We start from the raw sequence: 22,539 nt of genomic DNA, 5'->3' as shown, positions 1-22,539 counted from the left end.
GCACAGTATCTTACCCCAGTTCCTGCTCCTTTAAGGATGGCAACGGCTCTCTCTCTGCCACAGCTCCTCCTCGCATAACAGCCTTCAGGGTGCTGCTTTTAAACCCCTCCCCACAGCAGATGCAATCATTCCAATGCACGCCCCCTTCTAGCCTCCTCCACCCTCTTGGAAACGTCCTGACTGTTAGATTGGTAAAACTGCAAACCTGCGTTGAATTTGAACATCTTGCTATTCACAACAGTAAATCGATAAATGAAATAAGTCGGCAAGTAGCTGACCCGTGCAGCCATTGTTAAAAAATTTTCTTCCTGAAGCATGCCACTGCCATTTTGAGGAACCTGCCAAAATTGGCAAGCATGGTCAGGAAATTTTTTGTACTGCAATGAATGGTGACTCCATTTCGAAAGTCTATAAGCTCTTACAGCTGTATTCACACTTTAATCATTTTTAAAATGGATCACAACTCCACTTGGACTCACCCAAGGCCCAGAGCAGTCACAAAATTGGGGCCTCTGGAGGATGGGATTTTTAAGGTACATTGCTTCTGGTTTAAATAAAAGGTCAGAAGAAGAAAAAGTAAACACACTGCTTTACTCAATAGGGCTAATTGCAGACAACATCATTGCATGACAGGATATTAATGAGTTATCCACCAAATTTGATGAGGTTCTAAAATCCTTTGACATTTATATCAACTTGCAATCCAACAAAATATGGAGGCAGCCATTTTCAATAATGGAGTCCAGCTGCCTGGGGAACCTGCTGATCCCTTCATAAACGATCTCTACAAGATGGTAGAGGGGTGTGAATATGGAATATGAACTCATCAGAGACAGGATAGTATTGGGTATTGCAGATGATCACTCTCTGAACTCCTACTGGAGTGCTGATTTGGGCTGCATTAGAGTGCTAAAGTTGGAGTTTGGTGAGACAGGGGCTTTTAAGGGTTAATTTCTATCTAATCTTTCTTTAATTTTGCAACCAACTAAAAGCTTCTCTTTGGGTTGGGAGAAGATGAGTTTTAGTCCAGTTTTAAAACAGGGGTTATACAGGGTCTGCTTGCAGCTGCAGTTATTTAATTAGATAACTGGCTTAAATGGGATTTTAGAAGCTAAATTCAGACAGCATAAAAATAGGACATCTGCTGTGCTACTTTTTTCTGCCCTGGAGCCCTGCTTTGTGCTGCATTATAGTGCTTGAGCTAGAGTTTGGTGAGAGAAGGAGTTTAGTGAAGAGGGAAGAAGGGGTCCTTTCTTTTTCTATCTTTCCTCAGAAAAAAGAGCGGCAGCCTTGGTAAGTGGGAACTGGTAAGTGTTTCTTCTGTGTGTAATATTGTCTAAACTAGAGGAAGTAAAAGTAAAGTGAGGAATTTAAAGGTAAGGCATGGCAGGGCAGCTCACCCAAGTGGAATGCTCCTCTTATGCAATGTGGGAAGTCAGGGATACTTACAGTGTCCAAGGCAGCCACATGTGCAGGAACTATCTCCAGCTGCAACTACTTGAAGTCTGTATTTCGGAGCCGGAGCTGTGGCTTAAGTCACTGTGGAGTATCCGCAAGGATAAGATCTTTGTGGAAGTACGTACAGTGAGGTGGTCACACCACAGGTCAAAAGTGCATAGGTAAAAAGGCAATAGGTGACGACCTGACAGAGAAAAAGCACTAAGCAGGTAGTGCAAGAGTCCCCTGGGCCCATCGCCCTCTGCTGGGGGAGATGGTTTCTCAGGAGAATGCAGCAAGAGCCAAATCCGTGGCACCACGAGTGGCTCAGCTGCACGGGGAAGGAGAAAAAATGGTGGGAGATCAATAGTGATAGGGGGTCCATCATAAGAGGAACAGATAGATGTTTCTGCGGCCGCAGGCATGGCACCAGGATGGTATGTTGCCTCCCTGGTGCCAGGGTCAAGGATGTCACAGAGCAGCTGCAGGACATTCTGAAGGAGGAGGGTGAACAGCCAGAGGCCGTGGTCCGTATTGGTACCAACAACATAGTTAAAAGGAGGGATGACTTCCTGAAAGCAGAATATAGGGAGCTATAAATGAATTAAAAAGCAAGACCTCAAAGGTAGTAATTTCAGGATTACTCTCAGTGCCATATGCGGGTGAGGTCAGGAATAGGAGAATAGACCAGGTGAATAAGTGGCTGGAGAGATGGTGTAGGAGGGAGGGATTTAGATTCCTGAGGCATTGGGTCAATTCTGACGAGGATGGGACCTATACAAGCTGGACAGGTTGCACCCCAGCAGGACAAAGACCAATATCCTCGCAGGGGTATTTGCTAGTACTGTGGGGGAGGGTTTAAACTAGAGTGGCAGGGACACCTGAGCGGAGAAATACAAGAGAGGGAAACAATGATGGGAATGAAAGATAGAAGAGTAGAAAGCAAAAGTGGAAGGCAGTAGTTAGGGGCTAGCAACAAATAGGGCCATTGTATAAAAAATGATTTATAAAAATGTTAAAAGGACAAGCCTAAAGGCACTGTATCTGAATGCACAGAGCATTCACAATAAATTAGATGAATTAATCACTCAAATAGATGTAAACAGGTACGATATGATTGCGATTGCAGAGACATGGCTGTAGGGTGACCAGGGCTGGGAACTGAATATTTAAGGGTACTCAATATTTAGGAAGGACAGGGGAAAAGGAAAATGAGGTGGGGTGGTGTTGGTACTTAAGGATGGAATCAGTGCAATAGTGAAAGAAGATATTGGCTCAGAAAATCTAGAAGTAGAATCAGTTCTTAGAACTAAGAAGCAGCAAGTGGCAGAAAACTTTCGTGGGAGTTGTCTATAAGCCTCCAAGCAGTAGTGGTAAGGTAGGGGATGTCATTAAACAGAAAATTGGGGATGCATGTAACAAGGGTACTACAGTAATCATGGGCGAATTTAATCTACATTTAGATTGGGCAAACCAAATTAGCAACAATACTGTGGCGGATGAATTCCTGGAGTGTGTATGAGATGATCTTTTAGACCAGTAAGTTGAGGAACCAACTAGGAAACAGGCTATCCTAGATTTGGTATTGTGCAATGAAGTAAACTTGCAAGGAACATAAATTTGTTGTACGGGGTTCTTTAGGGAACAGTGACCATAACATGATAGAATTGTTCATTAGGATGCAAAGTAAAGTAGTCCAATCTAAAACTAGGGTCCTAAATCTAAACAAAGGAAACTAAGAAGCTATGAGGTGTGAGTTGGCTAAGATAGATTGGGGAACTTCATTAAAAGGCATGACAGTGGATAGACAATGGCTAATATTTAAGGAACAAATGTATGCATTGCAACAGCTATGCATTCATTTCTGGTGCAAAAACACAACACGAAAAGCGGCCCAACCATGGCTAACAAAGGAAATTAAGGATAGTATTAGTTCCACGGTTGCTGGAAAAAGTGGCAAGCTTGAGGATTGGGAACAGTTTAGAATTCAGCAAAGGCAGACCAAGAGATTGACTAAGGGGAAAAAAATAGAGTATGAGAGTAAACTTGCAAGGAACATAAAAGCGGACTGTAAAAGCTTCTATAAGCATGTAAAAAGAAAAGGATTAGTGAAGACAAGTGTAGGTCCTCTGCAGTCCAAAACAGGACAATTTACAATAGAGATCAGGAAATGGCAGAGCAATTTTTAAAACTTAATTCATGGGATGTGGCCTTTGCTGGCTGGGCCAACACATTGCTCTTCCCTAATTCCCCTTGAGAATGTGGTAGTGAGCTGATTTCTTGAACTGCTGCAGTCCATGTGATGTAGGAACACCTACAGTGCTGTTAGGGAGGTAGCTCCAGGATTTTGACCCAGCGACAGTGAAGGGACAGTGATATATTTCAAAGTCAGGGTGGTGATTGACTTTGAGGGGAACTTCCAGGTGGTGGAGTTCCAATCCATCTGCTGCCCTTGTCCTTCTAGATGATAGTGGCCGTGGGTTTGGAAGGTGCTGTCTAAGGAGTCTTGGTGAATTCCTGCAGAACATCTTGTAGATAGTACACACTGCTGCTACTGTGCGTCAGTGGAGGAAGGAGTGGTTATTTGTGGACGTGGTGCCAATCAAGCGGGCTGCTTTGTCCTGGATGGTGTCAAGCTTGTTGAGTTTTGTGGGACTTGCACTCATCCAATCAAATGGGAAGTAGACGTAGATTCGTATACTCATAGACATTTACAGCATCGAAGGAGGCCATTCAGCCCATCGTCAACAAAGATCTGACTACACTAATCCCATTTCCCAGCGCTTGGCCCATAGCCCTGGAGGCTATGGAAACACAAGTGAATATCCAAACACTTCTTAAATGTGACAAGATTTTCTGACTCAACCAGGCAGTGAGTTCCAGACTCACACGCCCTGTTGGGTGAAAAGATTTCTCCACAGCTCCCCTCTTAGCCTTTGAGCTTTTACCTTAAATTTATGCCCCCTGATTATTGACCCTTCTACTAATGGAAAAAGTGCCTTCTTATCCGCCCCATCTATGCCCCTCATAATCTTATACACCTCTATCAGGTCCCATCTCAGCCTTCGCTGCTCCAAGGAAAAAAACTCCAGCCTATCCAATCTTTCCTCATAGCTCAGACCCTCCAGCCCAGGCAACATCCAGGTAAACCTCTGCACACTTCCCAGTGCAATTACATCCTCCCTATACATAACCACCAATCCATCAAACACATAGTCATAGAGTCATAGAGGGCTACAGCACAGAAAAAGGCCCATCAGCCCATTGAGTCTGCGCCAGTCAACCAAGTACCTAACTATCCTAATCCCATTTTCCAGCACAAGGCCCATAGTCTTGTATGCCATGGCATCGCAAGTGCACATCTAAATACTTCTTAAATGTTATGAGGGTTTTTACCTCCAGCACCCTTTCAGGCAGTGAGTTCCAGACTCCCACCACGCTCTATGTAAAAAATACTTCCTCACATCCCCTCTAAACCTCCTGCCTCACCTTAAATCTATGCCCCCTGGTTATTGATCCCTCCACTAAGGGGAAAAATTCCTTCCTGTCTACCCTATCTGTGAACCTCATAATTTTGTACACCTCAATCATGTCCCCCCTCAATCTCCTCTGCTCCAAGGAAAATAACCCCAGTCTATCCAATCTCTCCTCATAACTAAAACTCTCCAGCCCAGGCAACATCCTGTTAAATCTCCTCTGCACTCTCTCTAGTGCAATCACATCCTTCCTACAATGCAGATTCCAGAACTGCATGCAATACTCTAGCTGTGGCCTAATCAGCATTTTATACAGTTCCAGCATAACCTCCCTGCTCTTATATTCTATGACTCGGCTAATAAAGGCAAGTATCCCATATGCCTTCTTAACCAGCTTATCTACCTGTCCCGCTACCTTAAAGGACGGGTGGACATGCACACCAAGGTCCCTCTGATCCTCAGTACTTCCCAGGGTCCTACCATTCATTGTGTATTCCTGTACCTTGTTTGTCCTGCCCAAGTGCATCACCTCACACCTATCTGGATTAAAATCCATTTGCCAATGATCAGCCCATCTGATCAGCCCATCTATATCCTCCTGCAATCTAAGGCTATCCTCCTCACGATTTACCACCCCACCAATTTTCGTGTCATCTACAAACTTACTGATCAACCCTCCTACATACAAGTCTAAATCATTTATATATACCACAGACAGCAAGGATCCCTGTGTAATCCCACTGGACACAGGCATCCAGTCACAAAAATGCCCCTCGACCATCACCCTCTGCTTCCTTCCACTAGCCAATTCTGGATCCAATTTGCCAAATTGCCTTGGATCCCATGGGCTCTTACCTTTGTTATCAGTCTCCCATGTGGGACCTTATCAAAAGCCTTACTGAAGTCCAAGTAGACTAGGTCAGATGCATTGCCCTCATCTACACACCTAGTCACCTCTTCAAAAAATTCAGTCAAATTGGTCAGTCATGACCTCTCCTTAACAAAACCATGCTGACTGTCCTTAATTAATCCCTGCCTCTCCAAGTGTAGATTAATCCTGTCCCTCAGAATTGCTTCTAATAGTTTCCCCACCACTGAGGTTAGACTGACTGGTCTGTAGTTCCCTGGTTTATCCTTTCCTCCCTTCTTGAATAACGGTACCACATTGGCTGTCCTCCAGTTCTGTGGCACCTTTCCTGTGGCCAGAGAGGTATTGAAAAGTACTGCCAGCACCCCTGCTATCTCCTCCTTGCCTCACTCAACAGCCTAGGATACATTTCATCCAGGCCTGGAGATTTATCTACTTATAAGTCTGCCAGACCACTTAGAACCTCCTCCCTCTCTATGCTAATTTTTAAATTATATCACAGTTCTGCCTCATTTCCATATCTACATCGTCCCTCTCACTTGTGAACACTGACACAAAGTACTCATTTAGGACCCTGCCTACGTCTTCCGGATCCCACACATCAAATTACTACTATGGTCCTTAATGGGCCCTACTCTTTCCCTAGTTATCCTCTTACTCTTAATGTACTTGTAAACTTCTGCCTTGCAGGATTGGGGGGTCAGGAGGTGAGTTACTCGCTGTAGGATTCCAGCCACTGACTTGCTCTTGTAGCCACAGTATTTATATAGCTAGCCCAGAAAAGTTTCTGGTCAAGCGTAACCCCCCAGGATGTTGATAGTGGGGGATTCAGTGATGGTAATGCCATTGAATGTCAAGGGGAGATGGTTAGATTCTCTCCTCCTGGAGATGGTCATTGCCTGGCACTTGTGTGGCTCAAATGTTACTTGCTACATTTCAGCCCAATCCTGGATATTGTCCAGGTCTTGCTGCATTTGGACATGGACTGCTTCAGTATTTGAGGAATTGCGAATGGTGCTGAACATTGTGCAATCATCAGCGAACATCCCTGCTTCTGAATTTATGATGGAAGGAAGGTCATCATAAAGCAGTTGAAGATGGTTGGGCCGAGGATACTACCGTGAGGAACTCTTGCAATGATGTCCTGGAACAAAGACGTTTGACCTCCAAAAACCACAACCATCTTCCTTTTTGCGAGATATGACTCCAACCAGTGGAGAGTTTTCCTCTGATTTCTATTGACTCCACTTTTGTTAGGGCTCAATGATGCCACACTTTGTCAAATGTGGCCTTGATGTCAAGGGCAGTCACCCTCACCTCACCTCACCTCAGGATTTCAGCTCTTTTGACCATGTTTGAACCAAGGCTGTATTGAGGTCAGGAGCTGAGAACTTTAAACTATTCTCCATATCATCATCAATTGTTGCAGAATATCAGAGATATTCAGAGATGGCACCAGTTTCTATGGGCAGAATCTTCCATTCTTGGTGGGTGTCTCACTTGCTGTCTGAAATAGCAGTCAGATGCCCACACTACTCTGAGGAGGAAGACCCACCATATCTTTTGACCATCAGCCAGTTTAAGTAGACAGAAGCGGGTCTTCATCCAAACTGAGAAGTTAAGCAGGCTATTGCTAAGCAAGTGCCGCTTGATAACACTGTTGGGGACCCCTTCCATTACTTTACTGATGATAGAAAGTAGATGATGGGGTGGTAATTGGCTGCTTGGCTTTGTCCTGCTTTTTGTGTTCAGGACATACCAGGGCAATTTTCTACATAGCCGGGTAGATGCCAGTGTTGTAGCTGTGCAGGATCAGCTTGACTAAGGGTGTGGCAGCTTCTGGAGCACAAGTCTTCAGTGCTATTGCCAGAATATTGCCAGGGCCCATAGCCTTTGCACTATCCAGTGCCTTCCGTCGTTCTTTGATATCACGTGGACTGAATTGAATTGGCTGAAGACTGGTGTTTGTGATGCTGGGGACCTCCAGAGAAGACTGAGATGGATCATCTACTCAGCATTTCTGGGTGAAGATTGTAGCAAATGCTTCAACCTTATCTTTTGCACTGATGTGCTGGGCTCCCCCAACATTGAGGATGGGGATATTTGTGGGGTTACCTCCTCCAGTGAGTTGTTTAATTGTCCACCACCTTTCACGACTGGAGGTGGCAGGACTGCAGAGCTTAGATCTGATCTGTTGGTTAGGGGGATCGCTTAGCTCTGTCTATCACTTGCTGCCTATACTCTTTGGCACGCAAGTAGTCCTGTGTTATAGCTTCACCAGGTTGACACCTCATTTTTAGGTATGCCTGGTGCTGCTCCTGGCATGCCCTCCTGCACTCTTCATTGAACCAGGGTTGATCCCCTGGCTTGATGGTAATAGTAGAGTGGGACAAATGCCAGACCCATGAGGTTACAGATTGTGTCTTGTACAATTCTGCTGCTGTTGATGGCCCACAGCACCTCATGGGTGCCCAGTCTTGAGTTGCTAGATTTGTTCAAAATCTATCCCATTTAGCACAGTGGTAGTGCCACACGACACAATGGAGGGTATCCTCAATGTGAACCATTGAACCATAGAAAAGTTACAGCACAGAAGGAGGCCATTTGGCCCATCTTGTCCATGCCAGCCCGAGGACGCCAAGGTGCCCTTTCTTGAAGGTGGGACTTCATCTCCACAATGTCTGTGCAGTGGTCATTCCTACCAATACTGTCATTGGCAGATGCATCTGCAGCAGGCAGGTTGATGAGGATGAGGTCAAGTATGTTTTTCCCTCTTGTTTGTTCCTTCACCACCTGCTGCAGACCATGTCTAGCAGCTATGTCCTTTAGGACTCAGCCAATTCGGTCAGTAGTAGTGCTATTGAGCCACTCTTGGTGATGGACATTGAAGTCCCCCACCCAGAGTATATTCTGCACCCTTGCCACGCTCAGCACTTCCTCCAAGTGCTGTTCAGTATGGAGGAGCGGTGATTTATCAGATGAGGGAGGCTGGTACGTGGTAATCATCAGGGCGTTTCCTTGTCCATGTTTGACCTGATGCCATGAGACTTCATGGGGTCCAGAGTTGATGTTGAGGAATCCCAGGGTAACTCCCTCACGACTATATACCACTGTGCTGCCACCTCTGCTGGTGGGTGGTGGGATGGTGATGGTGATGTCTGGGAAATTATCTGTAAGATATGACTCCATAAGGATGACTGTTGCTTGTCTGTGTGGCAGTTCTTCCATTTTTGACACTAACCATTTCAGAGGCCATTATAAGAGTCAACCACATTGCTGTGGGTCTGGAGTCACATGATTTCCTTCCCTAAAGGGCATCAGTGGACTATTAAACAACTACTTTAGTTCTATCTTCACTGAGGAAGATACCTAACTTCCCAGAAATGCTTGGGAACCAAGAGTCTTGGAGAAAGAGAAATTGAAGGATTTTTTTTTATTGCATGGGATCTGGGCTAGCATTTATTGCCCTTGTTGAAGGGGCATTTTTAAGAGTGGATCTGGAGTCACATGTAGGGATATCATATTTCCTTCCCTAAAGGGTATTAGTGAATCAGATGGGTTTTTAATAACAATCAACAATGGTTTCATGGTCATCATTAATTCCATATATTTATTTAATTCAAATTCTACCATCTACCATGGTGGGACTTGAACCCAGGTCCCTGGAGCAATACCCTGAGTCTTTGGATTATCAGTCCAGTGACAATATCACAATGCCATTGCCTCCCCTGAAGTTAGTATCACTAAAACAATAGTGCTGGAAAAATTAACAGGACTGAAAACAAATAAATCCCCAGGGCCTGATAATCAATATCCCAGAGTACTAAAGGAGATGGAAATAGTGGATACTTTAGTTGTCATTTTCCAAAAATCTGTAGATTCTGGAACAGTCCCGGCAGATTGGGAGGTAGCAAATATAACCCCACTTTAAAAAGGAGGGAGGGAGAAGACAGGGAATTACAGACTCGTTAGCTTAACATCAGTCGTAGGAAAAATGCTCGAGCCTATAATAAAGAATGTGATAACAGAATACTTAGAAAAGATCAGCAGGATTAGACAAAGTCAACTAGCAGAATAGGTAAAGCAGATCCAGTATATTTGGTGTATTTGGATTGTCATAAAACCTTTGATAAAGTCCCACATAAGAGGTTGGTGTGCAAAATTAAAGCAAATGGAATTGTGGGTAATATATTGGCATGGATTGAGAATTGGTTAGCCGACAGGAAACAGAGTAGGAATAAATGGGTCTTTTTTGGAGTGGCAGGCAGTGATTAGTGGGTACTGCAGGGATCAATGCTTGAGGTCCAGCTATTCACAATATATATCAATGATTTGGATGAGGGAACCAAATGTAATATTTCCAGGTTTGCTGATGACATGAAACTTTGTGGGAATGTGAGCAATGAAGAAGGTGTTAAGAGGCTTCAAGGTGACTTAAGCCAGGTTGAGTAATTGGGCAAATACATGGCAGATGCAGTATAATGTGGATAGGTGTGAAATTATCCACTTCGGTAGGAAAAACTAAATGGTGAGAGATTGCAAAATGTTAATGTACAAAGGGACTTGGGTGTCCTTGTACACAAATCTCTGAAAGCAAACATGCAGGTGCAGCAAGCAATTAAGAAGGCAAATGGTATATCGGCCTTCATTGTGAGAGGACTTGAATACAGGAACAAAGATATCATGTTGCAGCTGTACAGGGCCTTGGTGAGACCACACCTGGAGTATGGTATGCAGTTTTGGTCTCCTCACCTAAGAAAGGATATACTTGCCATAGAGGGAGTGCAGTGAAGTTCACCAGGCTGATTCCTGGGATGACAGGATTGTCATATGAGAGGAGATTGGGTCAACTAGGCCTGTATTCACAGGATTTTAGAAGAATGAGAGGGGATCTCATTGAAACTTATAACATTCTGACAGGGCTGGACAGACTGGATGCAGGGATGATGTTCCCTCTGGCTGAGGGATCTAGAAGAAGGGGTCACAGTCTTAGGATACAAGGTAGGCCATTTAGGACTGAGATGAGGAGAAATTTCTTGAATTAAAAGTTTAATGATGACCATGAAACCATTGTTGATTGTTATTAAAAACCCATCTGGTTCACTCAATGTCCCTTATGAAAGGAAATCTGATGTCCTTACCTGGACTGGCTCATATGTGACTCTAGACCCACAGCAATGTGGTTGCCTCTTAAATGCTCTCTGAAATGGTCTAGCAGGCTGCTCAGTTCTCAAGGGCAGTTAAGGATGGGTAATAACTGCTGGCCCAGCCAGCGACGCCCCCATCCTATGAATGAATAAAAAAAAGACTCAGAAGGTGATGAACTTATGGAATTGTATACCAAAGAAGGCTGTGGAGGCCAAGTCACTGAATATGTGTAAGAAGGAAATAGATAGATTTCTAGACTGCAGAGGTATTAAGAGATATGGGGAGAGAGCAGGAGTATGGTGTTGAAATGGAGGATTAGCCATTATCATATTGAATGGCGTACCAGGCTCAAAGTGTTGAATTACCTACCCTCCTCCTATTTTCTGTTTCTATGTTACAAACAAAAGATGATCTAATCCTGGGCAAGCCAATCCAGATAAGCGAGCAGCACAGGACAATCTTAAGGAGGGAGAATACAACATGGAGCAGAAGCCAACCTCAGTTCAGCTTATCGGGTCTCAAAGACGCAGGGACAACCCAAGTCAGGGAAAGTAATTCCTGAACTACCCAGTAGAGCGACCTTGACAGTGCTCTTGTGCAAAGTGCCCTCACAGGAGAGATCAGTGCCCTGTGAGTACAGCTCAATGCTTCCACTGCAACAGACAGGGACACTTTGACAAACAGTGCAAGTCAAAGCTCCAGAACCACACAGATAGCCCAAAGGTTACCCACAAAGTTGACACTGAAAGCCCAGAAGACACACAGTTATGCTTCTTGCGTGAGGTAAAAGTTTGTGGTTCATCATTTTGGAATGCTGACATCATGATAAATGGTCATCCAACAAATTTTAAACTGGATTCAGGTGCCAGTGTGATAGTCATGTCAGATGAGGAACCATGGCTCAAAGACCTCTGGCTGCGAACAATAGATAAGGCACAGGGAGCCTGACTCCCAGTCATCAGCGTGATCTTGGAACCGCTGAGGTATGGCAGCAAACAGATTTTTGAGCTGATGTACAACATCCATATACAGCCTCTTTCCTGAGCAGGGATCGAGAGTAACAGAAACCATGCATCAATGTAACAACCAAACCTATCAGGCATGGTTCAACATAAAGCAATGGAAGAAAAGAATGAAAGCATACCCAAATGCCTATCCAACTTCCAAGCCAACAGCAAGAACTAGAACCAACAAAGCCTACCATTCCTCCGACAGAACAGAGAACGAGATATAGAAGAATAATGCCTCCAGACCACCTGAACCTCTGACTTCAAGGACTTGATGGGGGGAGATGGTGAAGTGAGAATATTATAATAATACTTATACTGTAATAGCAATAATGTTGGGAAAGCATTAAGACAGTAACAATAAGGTAAATGCATAAGACTGATAACAACTTAAGACATGAAGTAAACTATTTTCAGATATGACATTAAACCAAAGCTCCACTTGTTTGTTGAGATGTTGTGAAAGAACCCATGGCACTACTGATGAATCAAAGTATCCGGCCAGTATATTTCCCACGTCCAATCCACTAAAGCAGATAATATGGTCATTTATCTTTGCTGTTTGTGGGCCTTGCTCTGCACTAATTGGCTGCTGAAGTTTAAATTATAGCATGACGACATTTGAAAAGCGTTTTACAGTCAATCAACTAACTACTTTGGGACATCCTGATGATATGCTTAATCCATGGGATAAAGGCTTTTGGGGGCATTGTAGTATAAGGATCTGGCACATATGTGGTTAATGTGGGACTGAGTAGAGTACTGCCCACAGTGATGTAAGAAGACACATGACCCAGACCTCAGGTCAGGATGTTGTTGAATAGATAAGTGTTAAAACCTAGACATGGAGATAGCTCCTTGCCGGTACCCTTTACTGTATATATGTACATAGTTACAAGTAGTTAATAAAGATTTGTTGTTTAACATACAGAAGACTATGAAGACTTCTTTCACACACATGTTCTGTAACTAATACCATTCCAATATCCACTATCTACAAGGCGCCAGTCAGGAGTGTGATGCAATATAGAGATACTTGCCCGATGAGTGCAGCTCCAGCAACACTGATGAAGCTCAACACCAGCCTGCTTGATTGGCACCCCATCCACCACTGTTGAATAGTGGCAATAGTGTGTACCATATAATAGATGCAGGAATTCACCAAGGCTTCTTCAACAGCACATTTCAAACTCATGTCCTCTGCACAGAGAAGGACAAGAGCAACAGATGTATGGGAACACCGCCACCAAGTTCCCCTCCAAGCCACACAGCATCCTGACTTGGAACTATGTTGCTATTTCTTCACTGTCACTTGCTCAAAATCCTTGCACTCCCTCCCTAACAGCACTGTGGTATACCTACACCACATGAGCTGTGGTGGTTCAAGAAGGCAGCTCAAGGGCAATTAGGGATGGGCAACAAATTCTGGCCTAGCCAGCAATACACATTGTGTGAACGGATAAGAAAAAGAGAAGCCTCTTTCATAAAGGAGTGCTTAGAATGTGGAACTCATGGACTACCACATGGAATAGCTCAGGCAAACAATATAGGTACATGTAAGGGGAAGCTGAATAAACAAAGTTGGAAGGAACAAAGGTTATGCTGATACTGTTGGAGAGGAGCGAGGCTCATGAGAAGCATAAACACTGGTCTGGGCCAGTTGAGCTGAATGACTTGTTTTTGTGATATACATTCTATTCAGTTCTATGTTTCTGTAATTTGATCTGAAGCATTCTTTCCAAACTGCACAGAAGTTCAAACCTAGAATATATGCTTAAGTCTATGGTGAGACTTATAGCCCTAGGCAAGAATGCTATCAACTATGTCAGACGCACGCTAGAAATACACCAACTTTTGACCTGGTAGGAAGGGAAAGACTAATATTTGCTGCTCACATCGCTGATCCTGTCAGTCTTGGCCCAGTAGTTACACTCTCAGAAGGTCATAGATCAAAGCCCTACTCTAGAGACCTCACTACATGATCTAGGATGACACTTCAGTGCAAAGTACTGAGGGAGTACTGCTGTATTTCAGATATAACATAAACCAAAGCTTGGTTGTGATGTTGTGAAAGGTCCCATTGCACTGTTTGAAAAATCAAGGTATCTGGCCAATATATTTCCCTTGTCCAATCGAATCTGGTCATTTATCTTTGCTGTTTGTAGGCCTTGCTCTGCACTAATTGGCTCCTGGAAGTTAAATTATAACATGATGACATTTGAAAAGCACTTTACAGTCAATTAAATACTTTCGGAAATCCTGAGGATGTGCTGTCTTTTGACTGGATAGCACCCATGGTCATTATGATAGAGATTAATATAAATGTAATTAGAACTCTTTCTCCCAGTAATAGATTATCTGTCACTACTAGCAAAACAAAGTTTTCAGATTAAAAATCATTCCCTAATTGTAATTAAAATTCAGAAAATGTCTTCTATTTTGGATCAAAAATACACCCAACACTCATTGCACCATACATTCTAAAATACTGGAAAATGCACCACATATCAGGATGAAAAAAAGCTGGAAAAACTCCGTGGGTCGGGCAGCATCTGTGGAGAGAAACAGAGTTAACGTTTCAGTTCGATGACTTTTCATCAGTTCCGAAGGTCATCGACCTGAATCGCTAACTCTGTTTCCCTCCACAGATGCTGCCTGAGCTGCTGAGGTTTCTCCAGCTTTTTTTGTTTTTATTTCAGATTTCCAGCATCCTCAGTATTTTGCTTTTGTATCGTATATCAGCATAGCCTTGAGATGCTACCAGAACTCCAAAAACAAATGTTTTAAATACTTCTTTACGTTTGCAAGTACTTATGTTTTTCCTGCCGCCCCCCCCCCCCACACCATTTGAGTATGTTGTATGCTGGTTAGGCTAGCTGAGGAATGATTACTGAGATATTGGTATGTCCAAACAATAACTGGTTTATTATATATAACTAAGCTAAATACAGCTACCCATTACTATATGGTACACTGAAACCATGAATATTCTCCACTCCTGGTCATGTGTTCTCTTACATCATTATGGGGGGTGCTATTTACAAGGTCCCACACATTAACCCTTACAAACCATAATGCTACAGAATATGCCTTTACAGAGGGTATAAGCTATTTTCATAATCAGTACTAATTCTTGAGCATTCTGTTTTTATCAGTGAACTTTTCCAGATTGGCAGGTATTCAGACTGATAAGAAAAATGGATGTCACAACCATGGTGTAAAAATAGCTAAACGTATAGCCAAGTGTGATAGATTTGACAGTTATCATGTTGAAATAATTCCCATCACAGACTGAATTCAGGTAAGAGCTCCCTGCCTGACCTCTGACCTGCGAACCGGATGTAAACAGTCAGGCCGCTGGGCAAGATGGCGGCCGCGGAGCCGTAAAATTGAACCGGTTTAAATTCTCACCTCTCTCCGGACAATACATCCTGGGGGTTCGGCTGATGTTGGGACGGGAAAGGACTTGTTTTAGCCGAGAGTGATGGGCGACACGGAGAAGTTCTGTTATGTTTATAGCTGCGACCTGGACATTAATGTTCAGTTGAAGATGTGAGTTGGGGGTGGTGGAGGTGGAGGGGGGCTGGATGTTATGAATCTACCTGGGCCACCTCCGTCCTCGTCCAGCTCTTGGGCAGGGCGGTGACAGGCGGCCCCGCTTTGTCAGTCCCATTGGGTGAGACCTAGTGGCTCTGTGTATTATTGTTTCACATTGAGTCTTGCCATTAACACCTCAAAGTACTAACATTTTACTGAGACCATGCGTATGGAATTAATCCAGGTGAAACATTAGTGCAGTTTGACTAATCTATGTAGAGAGATCCTAACATTTCCACTTGGCTTCTAATCGTTCACCAGGGCTTTCGCCTTCAGTGTTCTATCAGGAAGTTTATCCCACATGTTGATCCTTTGTTGTATTAAAAATACACCTGGTATCGGTCTTAAATTTATCCTTTACTAATTTGACCTTGTGCCCTTAGTTTTATTCCACCTTTTAATTTAAAGTAATAATGTGGTTAACCTTATATTTTTATAGGCCATCTCACAGCTGCCTTCTTTCCAAGTTGAAAAGCCTAAGTCTATCCAGTCTTTTCTCATTACTCAGGCCACTGACATTGGAGGTTAACCTCTTCTCTACAGTGCTTGAGTGTCTGCTTCTTGGTGACTAGAGCTAGATGCAGTGGTCAAAGTTCAATCTGACTGGTTTGTAATAGGATATCTTGTCTGGCTATCCATTCAATGATGAGTGGAAAAATGAGGTACCTTCTGCACAGACCTTAGTGGGAAAGCTGATGTTGCATAGTCCTGGACTGAAGCCCACATTTGCAGTTTGTGTCATCCCTCACCTTGCACTTGTGGAGCAATCGTCTGTGCTCTGCTCTGATTCAGTTGAGTGTTATCCACTATCGTTGAGAGAGAGGTTGAAACCTGGAACCTCTACTGTTTGATCAGTGATGAGCTGTTGGTGCTTTAAGCACTATTCTATCCACCTGGATGGTGGGCTACATAAACAGCTGCTTTTTCCGCAATGACTGGCACCAATTTAAGTGCTTTCATGGTGGGTTTGCAAGTCTTTGTAAACAGGAGGTTGTTGTTGCTCATAATTTTTCCCGTCTTATGGAGGACGATGGCATCTTGGTGAATGGCAGGAGTGGCAATAGGTACAGCCCTGGAAGCAGCTCATTTGAAGTGGACGCTGATACCACTTTAATGGCAGCATTTAATTTCACATCCATGATCTCTGCACGGGGACTACAGGACCATTACATAGAGCAGTATTCGGCAGCAGAGTAGACTGACCACTGTTTCGGTGCAGAGTGTTCTGGCAGTGCTCCCCCATGATGATCCAGCAGCTTTTCAGTCCAGGTTCATTCTGGGTTTACTTTTTGGCTGCTGTTAATGAAATGAGGCTGATGGGTGAGAGACCCATCCAGGGTGATGGCCAGGTATTTTGGGTGGGGCTCACAGGTAAGTTGCCTGCTGCAGAAAGAAATGTTGAATTCTTTCCCAGTGACGTTGTTTAGATGGAATTCAAACACAGCTATCTTCTCTGGATCTGGACAGAGGCATTGGGTCCAGGAGTAGCAATGCAGTAGATCCAGGTCACGTGAGTGTTTTACCTGCTTTCTCTACTGCAAATGCCTCTGTTGGTAATGCTAAGCCATTAGCAGAGAACAGCTTCTAAAACTAGTGATAATCTTGGAATTGCCTCTGGCACCATTTGCTGGGCTGGTTTGGAGAGAGAGATTAGAAAATTCAACATGTGGCTGGAATGCTAGTACAAGACCTGTGATTTCACATTCTTGGGGATTGGATTTAAGTTCTGGAATAAGAGAATGCATTGAGACGATTATTACCTGAAATGAATAAGTGCTTATGTCCTTGTGGAGATAATCTGGATCCACGGTGTGGTTTTTTGCTCTTTAACAGCCTCTTGACAAGGTAGTACTCATATGTGAACGTTGACATTAAGTTTTAGCAGGCTATTTGCCTGCAGGGGCATCATTGTTGATGTCCTCACACTATCCCACTTCCAGCAGAAGTGCCTGGACTGTGCGGTGAATTACTCATTTTTAACAGCGGCTTACATTTAAAAAGTGCCTCTAATATAGAGAACATATTCCAAGGTGCTTCATAGAAATTAAGGAAAATATGAACATTAAAGGTGAAGATACTAGGCAGAGTGACCAAAAGCTTGATCTAGGCAGAGAGTTTTAAAGTAGGTCAGGAGTGGTTGAGGATTGGGCAGGGTGGTGTTGGAGGAGTTTATGGAGAGAATTCCATTTTGGGGCCTTGGCAGCTGAAAGCATTACTATCAATGATGAGCTGAAAGGAGGAAGTGATATACCAGAGTCAGAGGAATGGAGATCTTGGGCTAGAGGAGATAGGGGTGTGGCAAGGCTATGAAGAAACTTAAACACAAGGATGATTTTAAATTTGAGACATTCCCCTCTGAGGGGAAGCTCAAGTTCTGCTGTTCAAAATAAATAAATTAGGAAAAGTTCAATTTTGTTCATTGCTGATAGTGATGCATCTCAGTTAGTATAGAGTTGTAGTGATGGAAGTAGGGTAGTATGACTTGCATTAAGGTAGCCATTGTAAAAATCAATATAAATTTGAATTGTGAACACTTGTTGTGGGGAGACTAAAACCATTAGGAAGGTTTTGAATCTAGATGATCAAATTACACCTTACAATCCATGAAACAAACCTGATTTTGCAATATAACCTTTACAATGCTGAGATACCATTTAATGTGCAATAATCACTTTACTGATTGTGTTTTCTGCATTGTTTTTGAATTTTTGCAAGAACAAAATGCTTTGCTAATTGCTTCACATGAGATTTTGTTTAAGGAGGAACAATTGGTTAATATTGAACTCTGTCAATGTAATGTGTAAATGATTACACCCATTTTAGGAGGTTTATGTGGATGGTGCATTTAGAAGTCCTTGTATTTCAATCCTATAAACTGAAGTACTAGCTTCTATATGGAATTCAGCAGTTATATCATTATACTGGCAAAGCTACTGTGGCTTATGTATCATATTGATAAAGTAATGGCAGTGTAATTCCAGTTTCATATTACTGACCAGAGTCCAGTCTGAATTTTGTCAAGTAGTATGAGATCATTTTGGAGAGGTAGTCTCATATTGTTTGGGCTTCTCATCAGTTGGAATAATGTTAATGAAGAGTAGATTTCAGTAATATTCAAGCTTTACTGACATTTAAATTACAATGAATGTTTGAATATGTAAAGTTGCTAGCCAAGGTAAAACAAGAATCACCTGTTTGCAAGTAAAGATGTTCAACTCTGGACAGACAGTATAAAGACAGCATTTGCAAATCTGCAGTGTAACTGGATCACTCCAGTTGAATACTTGAATAAAAGTACGGATAAGCTTATAATTCAATTCTCTGGTTTATGGTTATCATTTTAGTAAACTTTATTTTGCCGTGGCTGTGCACTTCAGTTAATGGTGAATTGTTTCTCAAATTACAGCCCTTATATTTGGTGTTCTCCATTGTTCAAACTGTTTTTACTTTTTAATAAATTTAGATTACTCCAGTACAGTGTCTGAAATCCAGCTATCCAAAAACTGGAGTTGTCCAAAAAGCAGACATTTGTAGAACTGCTATGCATCAATTAAAAAAAAAATTAGGGACAATTCAGCTAGGCGCTGCATTGGTGAGGTGTCATGCTGGACTAGTTATCCCCTTCGCAGTTTGCCTGCTATTACCACTCTCTGAGCAATGCTTTACCTGACCCATGCAGGCCTGAATTGCCTGACCCAAATTCCAGCAAGCTCTGAAATCCAGCACAGCCTCCGTCCCAAGGTTGCAGACTTTGAGACACTGTACCTTTATTTCACACTAAATGCGTAATGAGCTAGCCCAGTTGGCTGCAAACATGATTCTAAAATGTTAGTTGTAAGATGTTGTATAGAAATGTGTCCCAATCAAATCCTGGGACACATGTTCCTCTCCTCACTGCCCAAGCTCAATGTCACAATGATTTAACATCTTATTTACCTATTAACTTTTGTTATGTTGATTGTAATAGAAAAGTGCAATTTTGAACTAAATGATAAACTTGCAGGTTTTGTATTTATTATGAAGGATTAAGTTGTGATTTTTTTGTAATTGTGTGCAGTTCATATATTTAGACATGAACTATAAAATTTAATTGTTAAAAGGCAAAAGCGTTTATCTAGTCAGATCAAATTAGTACCAACATACTTTGTAACCATTTGTGCTAATGATAAGGACATGCCCCCAACAGCCAGTATATACTGGTGACCTGTGGAAGCATGAAGTACAGTGATAGAAAATGTGCTTTATTCTAGAAGCTCTATTGCTTCCTGTTAGAGATTGCTGAGTATCATAAATTTTGATTATCAGAAACTCTATGGGAAATTTGAAAACTCCTTTCCCACAGCTAAATGCTTTCACATCAGCAAAACCAAATTAGAGGCTGGTTGAATGGCCTGTTTATTGTTAGAATTGCAAAACAAGTTCATGATACAACATTATTTATAATGCTGCTTTAACTATAAATTATGGTTGATATTTTAAAGTTGCTGATGGCAAGCGTCACAACCTGTGTGTCAATACCAGTCATCTTGCTGCACCATTGTTTTTAACGTAGTCATTGTGAGGTTCAAAATGACTTTATTTTCCATTGGTCAGTAATCATTCTGTGTGTGAAATTGATGGAGAACTACTGAAGTTAGCCCAACAGGAAGATGTGCTGCAAATTTTCTATTTGAGGCTTCTGAATATTAGCAGAGCCTGAGAGGAGCTTCTCAACATGCAAAAATATTGTTGCTCTAATTTGCTGACTGTCTATATATTCAGTTGTCATCAATGAAAAAGCAATTAGAATGTGGAGCTCTCTGCGTGGCTAAAAGCTTTTAAAGTTTAGAGCTCCAAAAAATGTTGCAGTTGAGTAATGCTATTATTGTACAAGAATGATAGCATAGCTATGAAAATAACCAATAGAGGCTGATTGAGTGGCCTGTTTATTGTTAGAATTGCAAAACAAGTTCATGATACAACATTATTTATAATGCTGCTTTAACTATAAATTATGATTGATATTTTAAACAAATCCTTTGTTCAAATGATGAACTACACTTTATTTTCTGTTTCTCTAAGTTTTCTGTGCGAATGCAGCATGATGTGCACACCCCAGATATTTTCTCTTGTCTTCCTTTATGTATGCAGTGGAAGCTTGGAAGGCAAACGGGAGCAAAAAAGCTATACAGCTCTTCTGGAGGATCCATTGCTTAAATTTTCAGGCTTGTACCAGGAAACCTGTTCAGATCTCTATGTGACAGGCCAAGTGTTTGCAGAGGGAAAACCCTTGGCTCTTCCTGTTCGGACTTCTTACAAAGCTTTCAGTACTCGATGGAAGTAAGTATGTCTTGTTGCTGAGATTTGTGTTTTTGATTTGTATATAAAACATTTGGGAACTTAAATGTTTTATGAATTAATTTTAACTGTAAATCTTAATGTTTAACTTAACATATTGCTGTTTATTTTTAAAAGATAAGTTGCCACATTCTGACTGACAGAACTTGGCAAGCCTGAAGTAATTTTAATCTTTCCAAATAAGTATGTACAGTAGAGATGGATTCAAATTAATTTTCAAGTTTTTAGAACTCCCAAGTCCTTTAAGACATAAAAACAGAATCTGGAAGAAAATACTTTCAATTGGAAAAGATTCAATAGGAAAGCATACTGATTGAGACACCAGAAATCAATTTTTTAAAGCAAAGTAATTTGGATGTTTCACATTTTAATCAAAGGTGTTAGTAGCCTGTTCCAATTCTGGACTCTAGATTTGGAACAAATGATCAAATAATCGATTGGGCCACTTGAAGTACCATCAACCATGTCCTTTTGGACTGGCGATCTAATATTTAACAGATTATTTCAGATCATTGAAATATTTATGGAGAGGGTAGAAACAAAAAGGAGTAGCAAATTAATTGTACTTTGATAACATCAGTTCAGGAGGAAAGCTCTCCGTCACCGCCTCGAGGGCGGCTAGAAATGTACAACAAATGCTACAGTTAATGGCCTTTCTAGTGATGTGTACACCCCAAGAATTAATTTTTAAAACAATTGGACTTCTTGCACCTGTCTATCAAATAAATTTGGTTTATGCTGATATATACTGTATGTCGTGTGCACATCTTACTATATTGAAGTTATATGATTCCATATAGTTTATAAATGCCAATGTACAGCCCAGTAAAGAGCTGGAAAAGCACCTGATGCGTACTCAATTCTAAGTTGCCTATCTACACTGGGTTTAACCTCTGGGTATGGAAAAGTTTTTATTTGCTGTTCATTCTCGGCAGCTGATAAGACTGATGTGTCCCATGTCCTACTGGTAAGAGTCTTGTTAATGAATCCTGTAAGACTTTTTAACATACAATTTTTTTATTACTGAAAAGGGACATGCTGTCAAAAGCTTTTAGTTTTGCACTCAGCAGGACAGATTCACAAGAATACCAAATCTAAAGGAAACAACAATTTATGCTGCATGAGAAGAGGATGCTGATTGGTTAGCAAGAGGATTCTGATTGGTAAAGGTGTTGCCATGGAGAATACACTAGGAACAATTAACTGCCAAGCTTTTGTTTAAATTCAAGCCAGGCAGGCCAGCTCTGATTGGTTAGGGTATTGTTATGGGGAGTGAACCAGGGAATGACTGTACCCCCAAGCTTAGTTGAGAAAGGCGCAATGTGTGGACATGCTCTTTCTGTTTGCTAAAGGACAGGGCCCTGTTTGAATTTATGTAGCTTCTGGCATGCGTAAGTGCACCACTTTGCAAGCCCAACTGATAATATTAAATTGGTTGTCAGTGTAATTCTTAGCACAATCAGGATTGTTCAGCAAATATTGTCTAATCACATCTAATGTTGCACACCATGTTCTGAGTTTTGCAAGCATGGGCTAGTTGAGTACAGTCAGTACTTTGCCTGTTGTCAACTGCAGAAGAGACCAGCCATTGGGATGTACGGCTTACATACCTGCCATCACACGCACTGAAATTCATATACCACATTACTCATTTGTGTGATAGGCAGAA

The 22,539-nt window shown here is 42.1% G+C and overlaps 1 protein-coding gene across 2 annotated transcripts in view; it reads left to right on the top strand.

Moving 5' to 3' along the window:
- The first annotated feature begins 15,285 nt into the window (after window positions 1-15,285).
- pik3c3 (phosphatidylinositol 3-kinase, catalytic subunit type 3) overlaps window positions 15,286-22,539 on the top strand; it is a 125,219-nt gene continuing 117,965 nt past the window's right edge. For both annotated transcript variants that reach the window (XM_041196592.1, XM_041196583.1), the window contains exons 1-2: window positions 15,286-15,488; window positions 20,664-20,852. In XM_041196592.1, coding sequence (XP_041052526.1) covers window positions 15,421-15,488; window positions 20,664-20,852 — 257 coding nt within the window. In that variant the 5' untranslated portion in view covers window positions 15,286-15,420. The remainder of the gene's footprint in view (window positions 15,489-20,663; window positions 20,853-22,539) is intronic.

Source organism: Carcharodon carcharias, chromosome 1 (genome assembly GCF_017639515.1).
Source record: "Carcharodon carcharias isolate sCarCar2 chromosome 1, sCarCar2.pri, whole genome shotgun sequence".
NCBI classification, from domain to species: Eukaryota; Metazoa; Chordata; class Chondrichthyes; order Lamniformes; family Lamnidae; genus Carcharodon; species Carcharodon carcharias.
The sequence above is the reverse complement of the archived record's forward strand: the minus strand, read 5'-3'. Positions and strand labels throughout refer to the sequence as shown.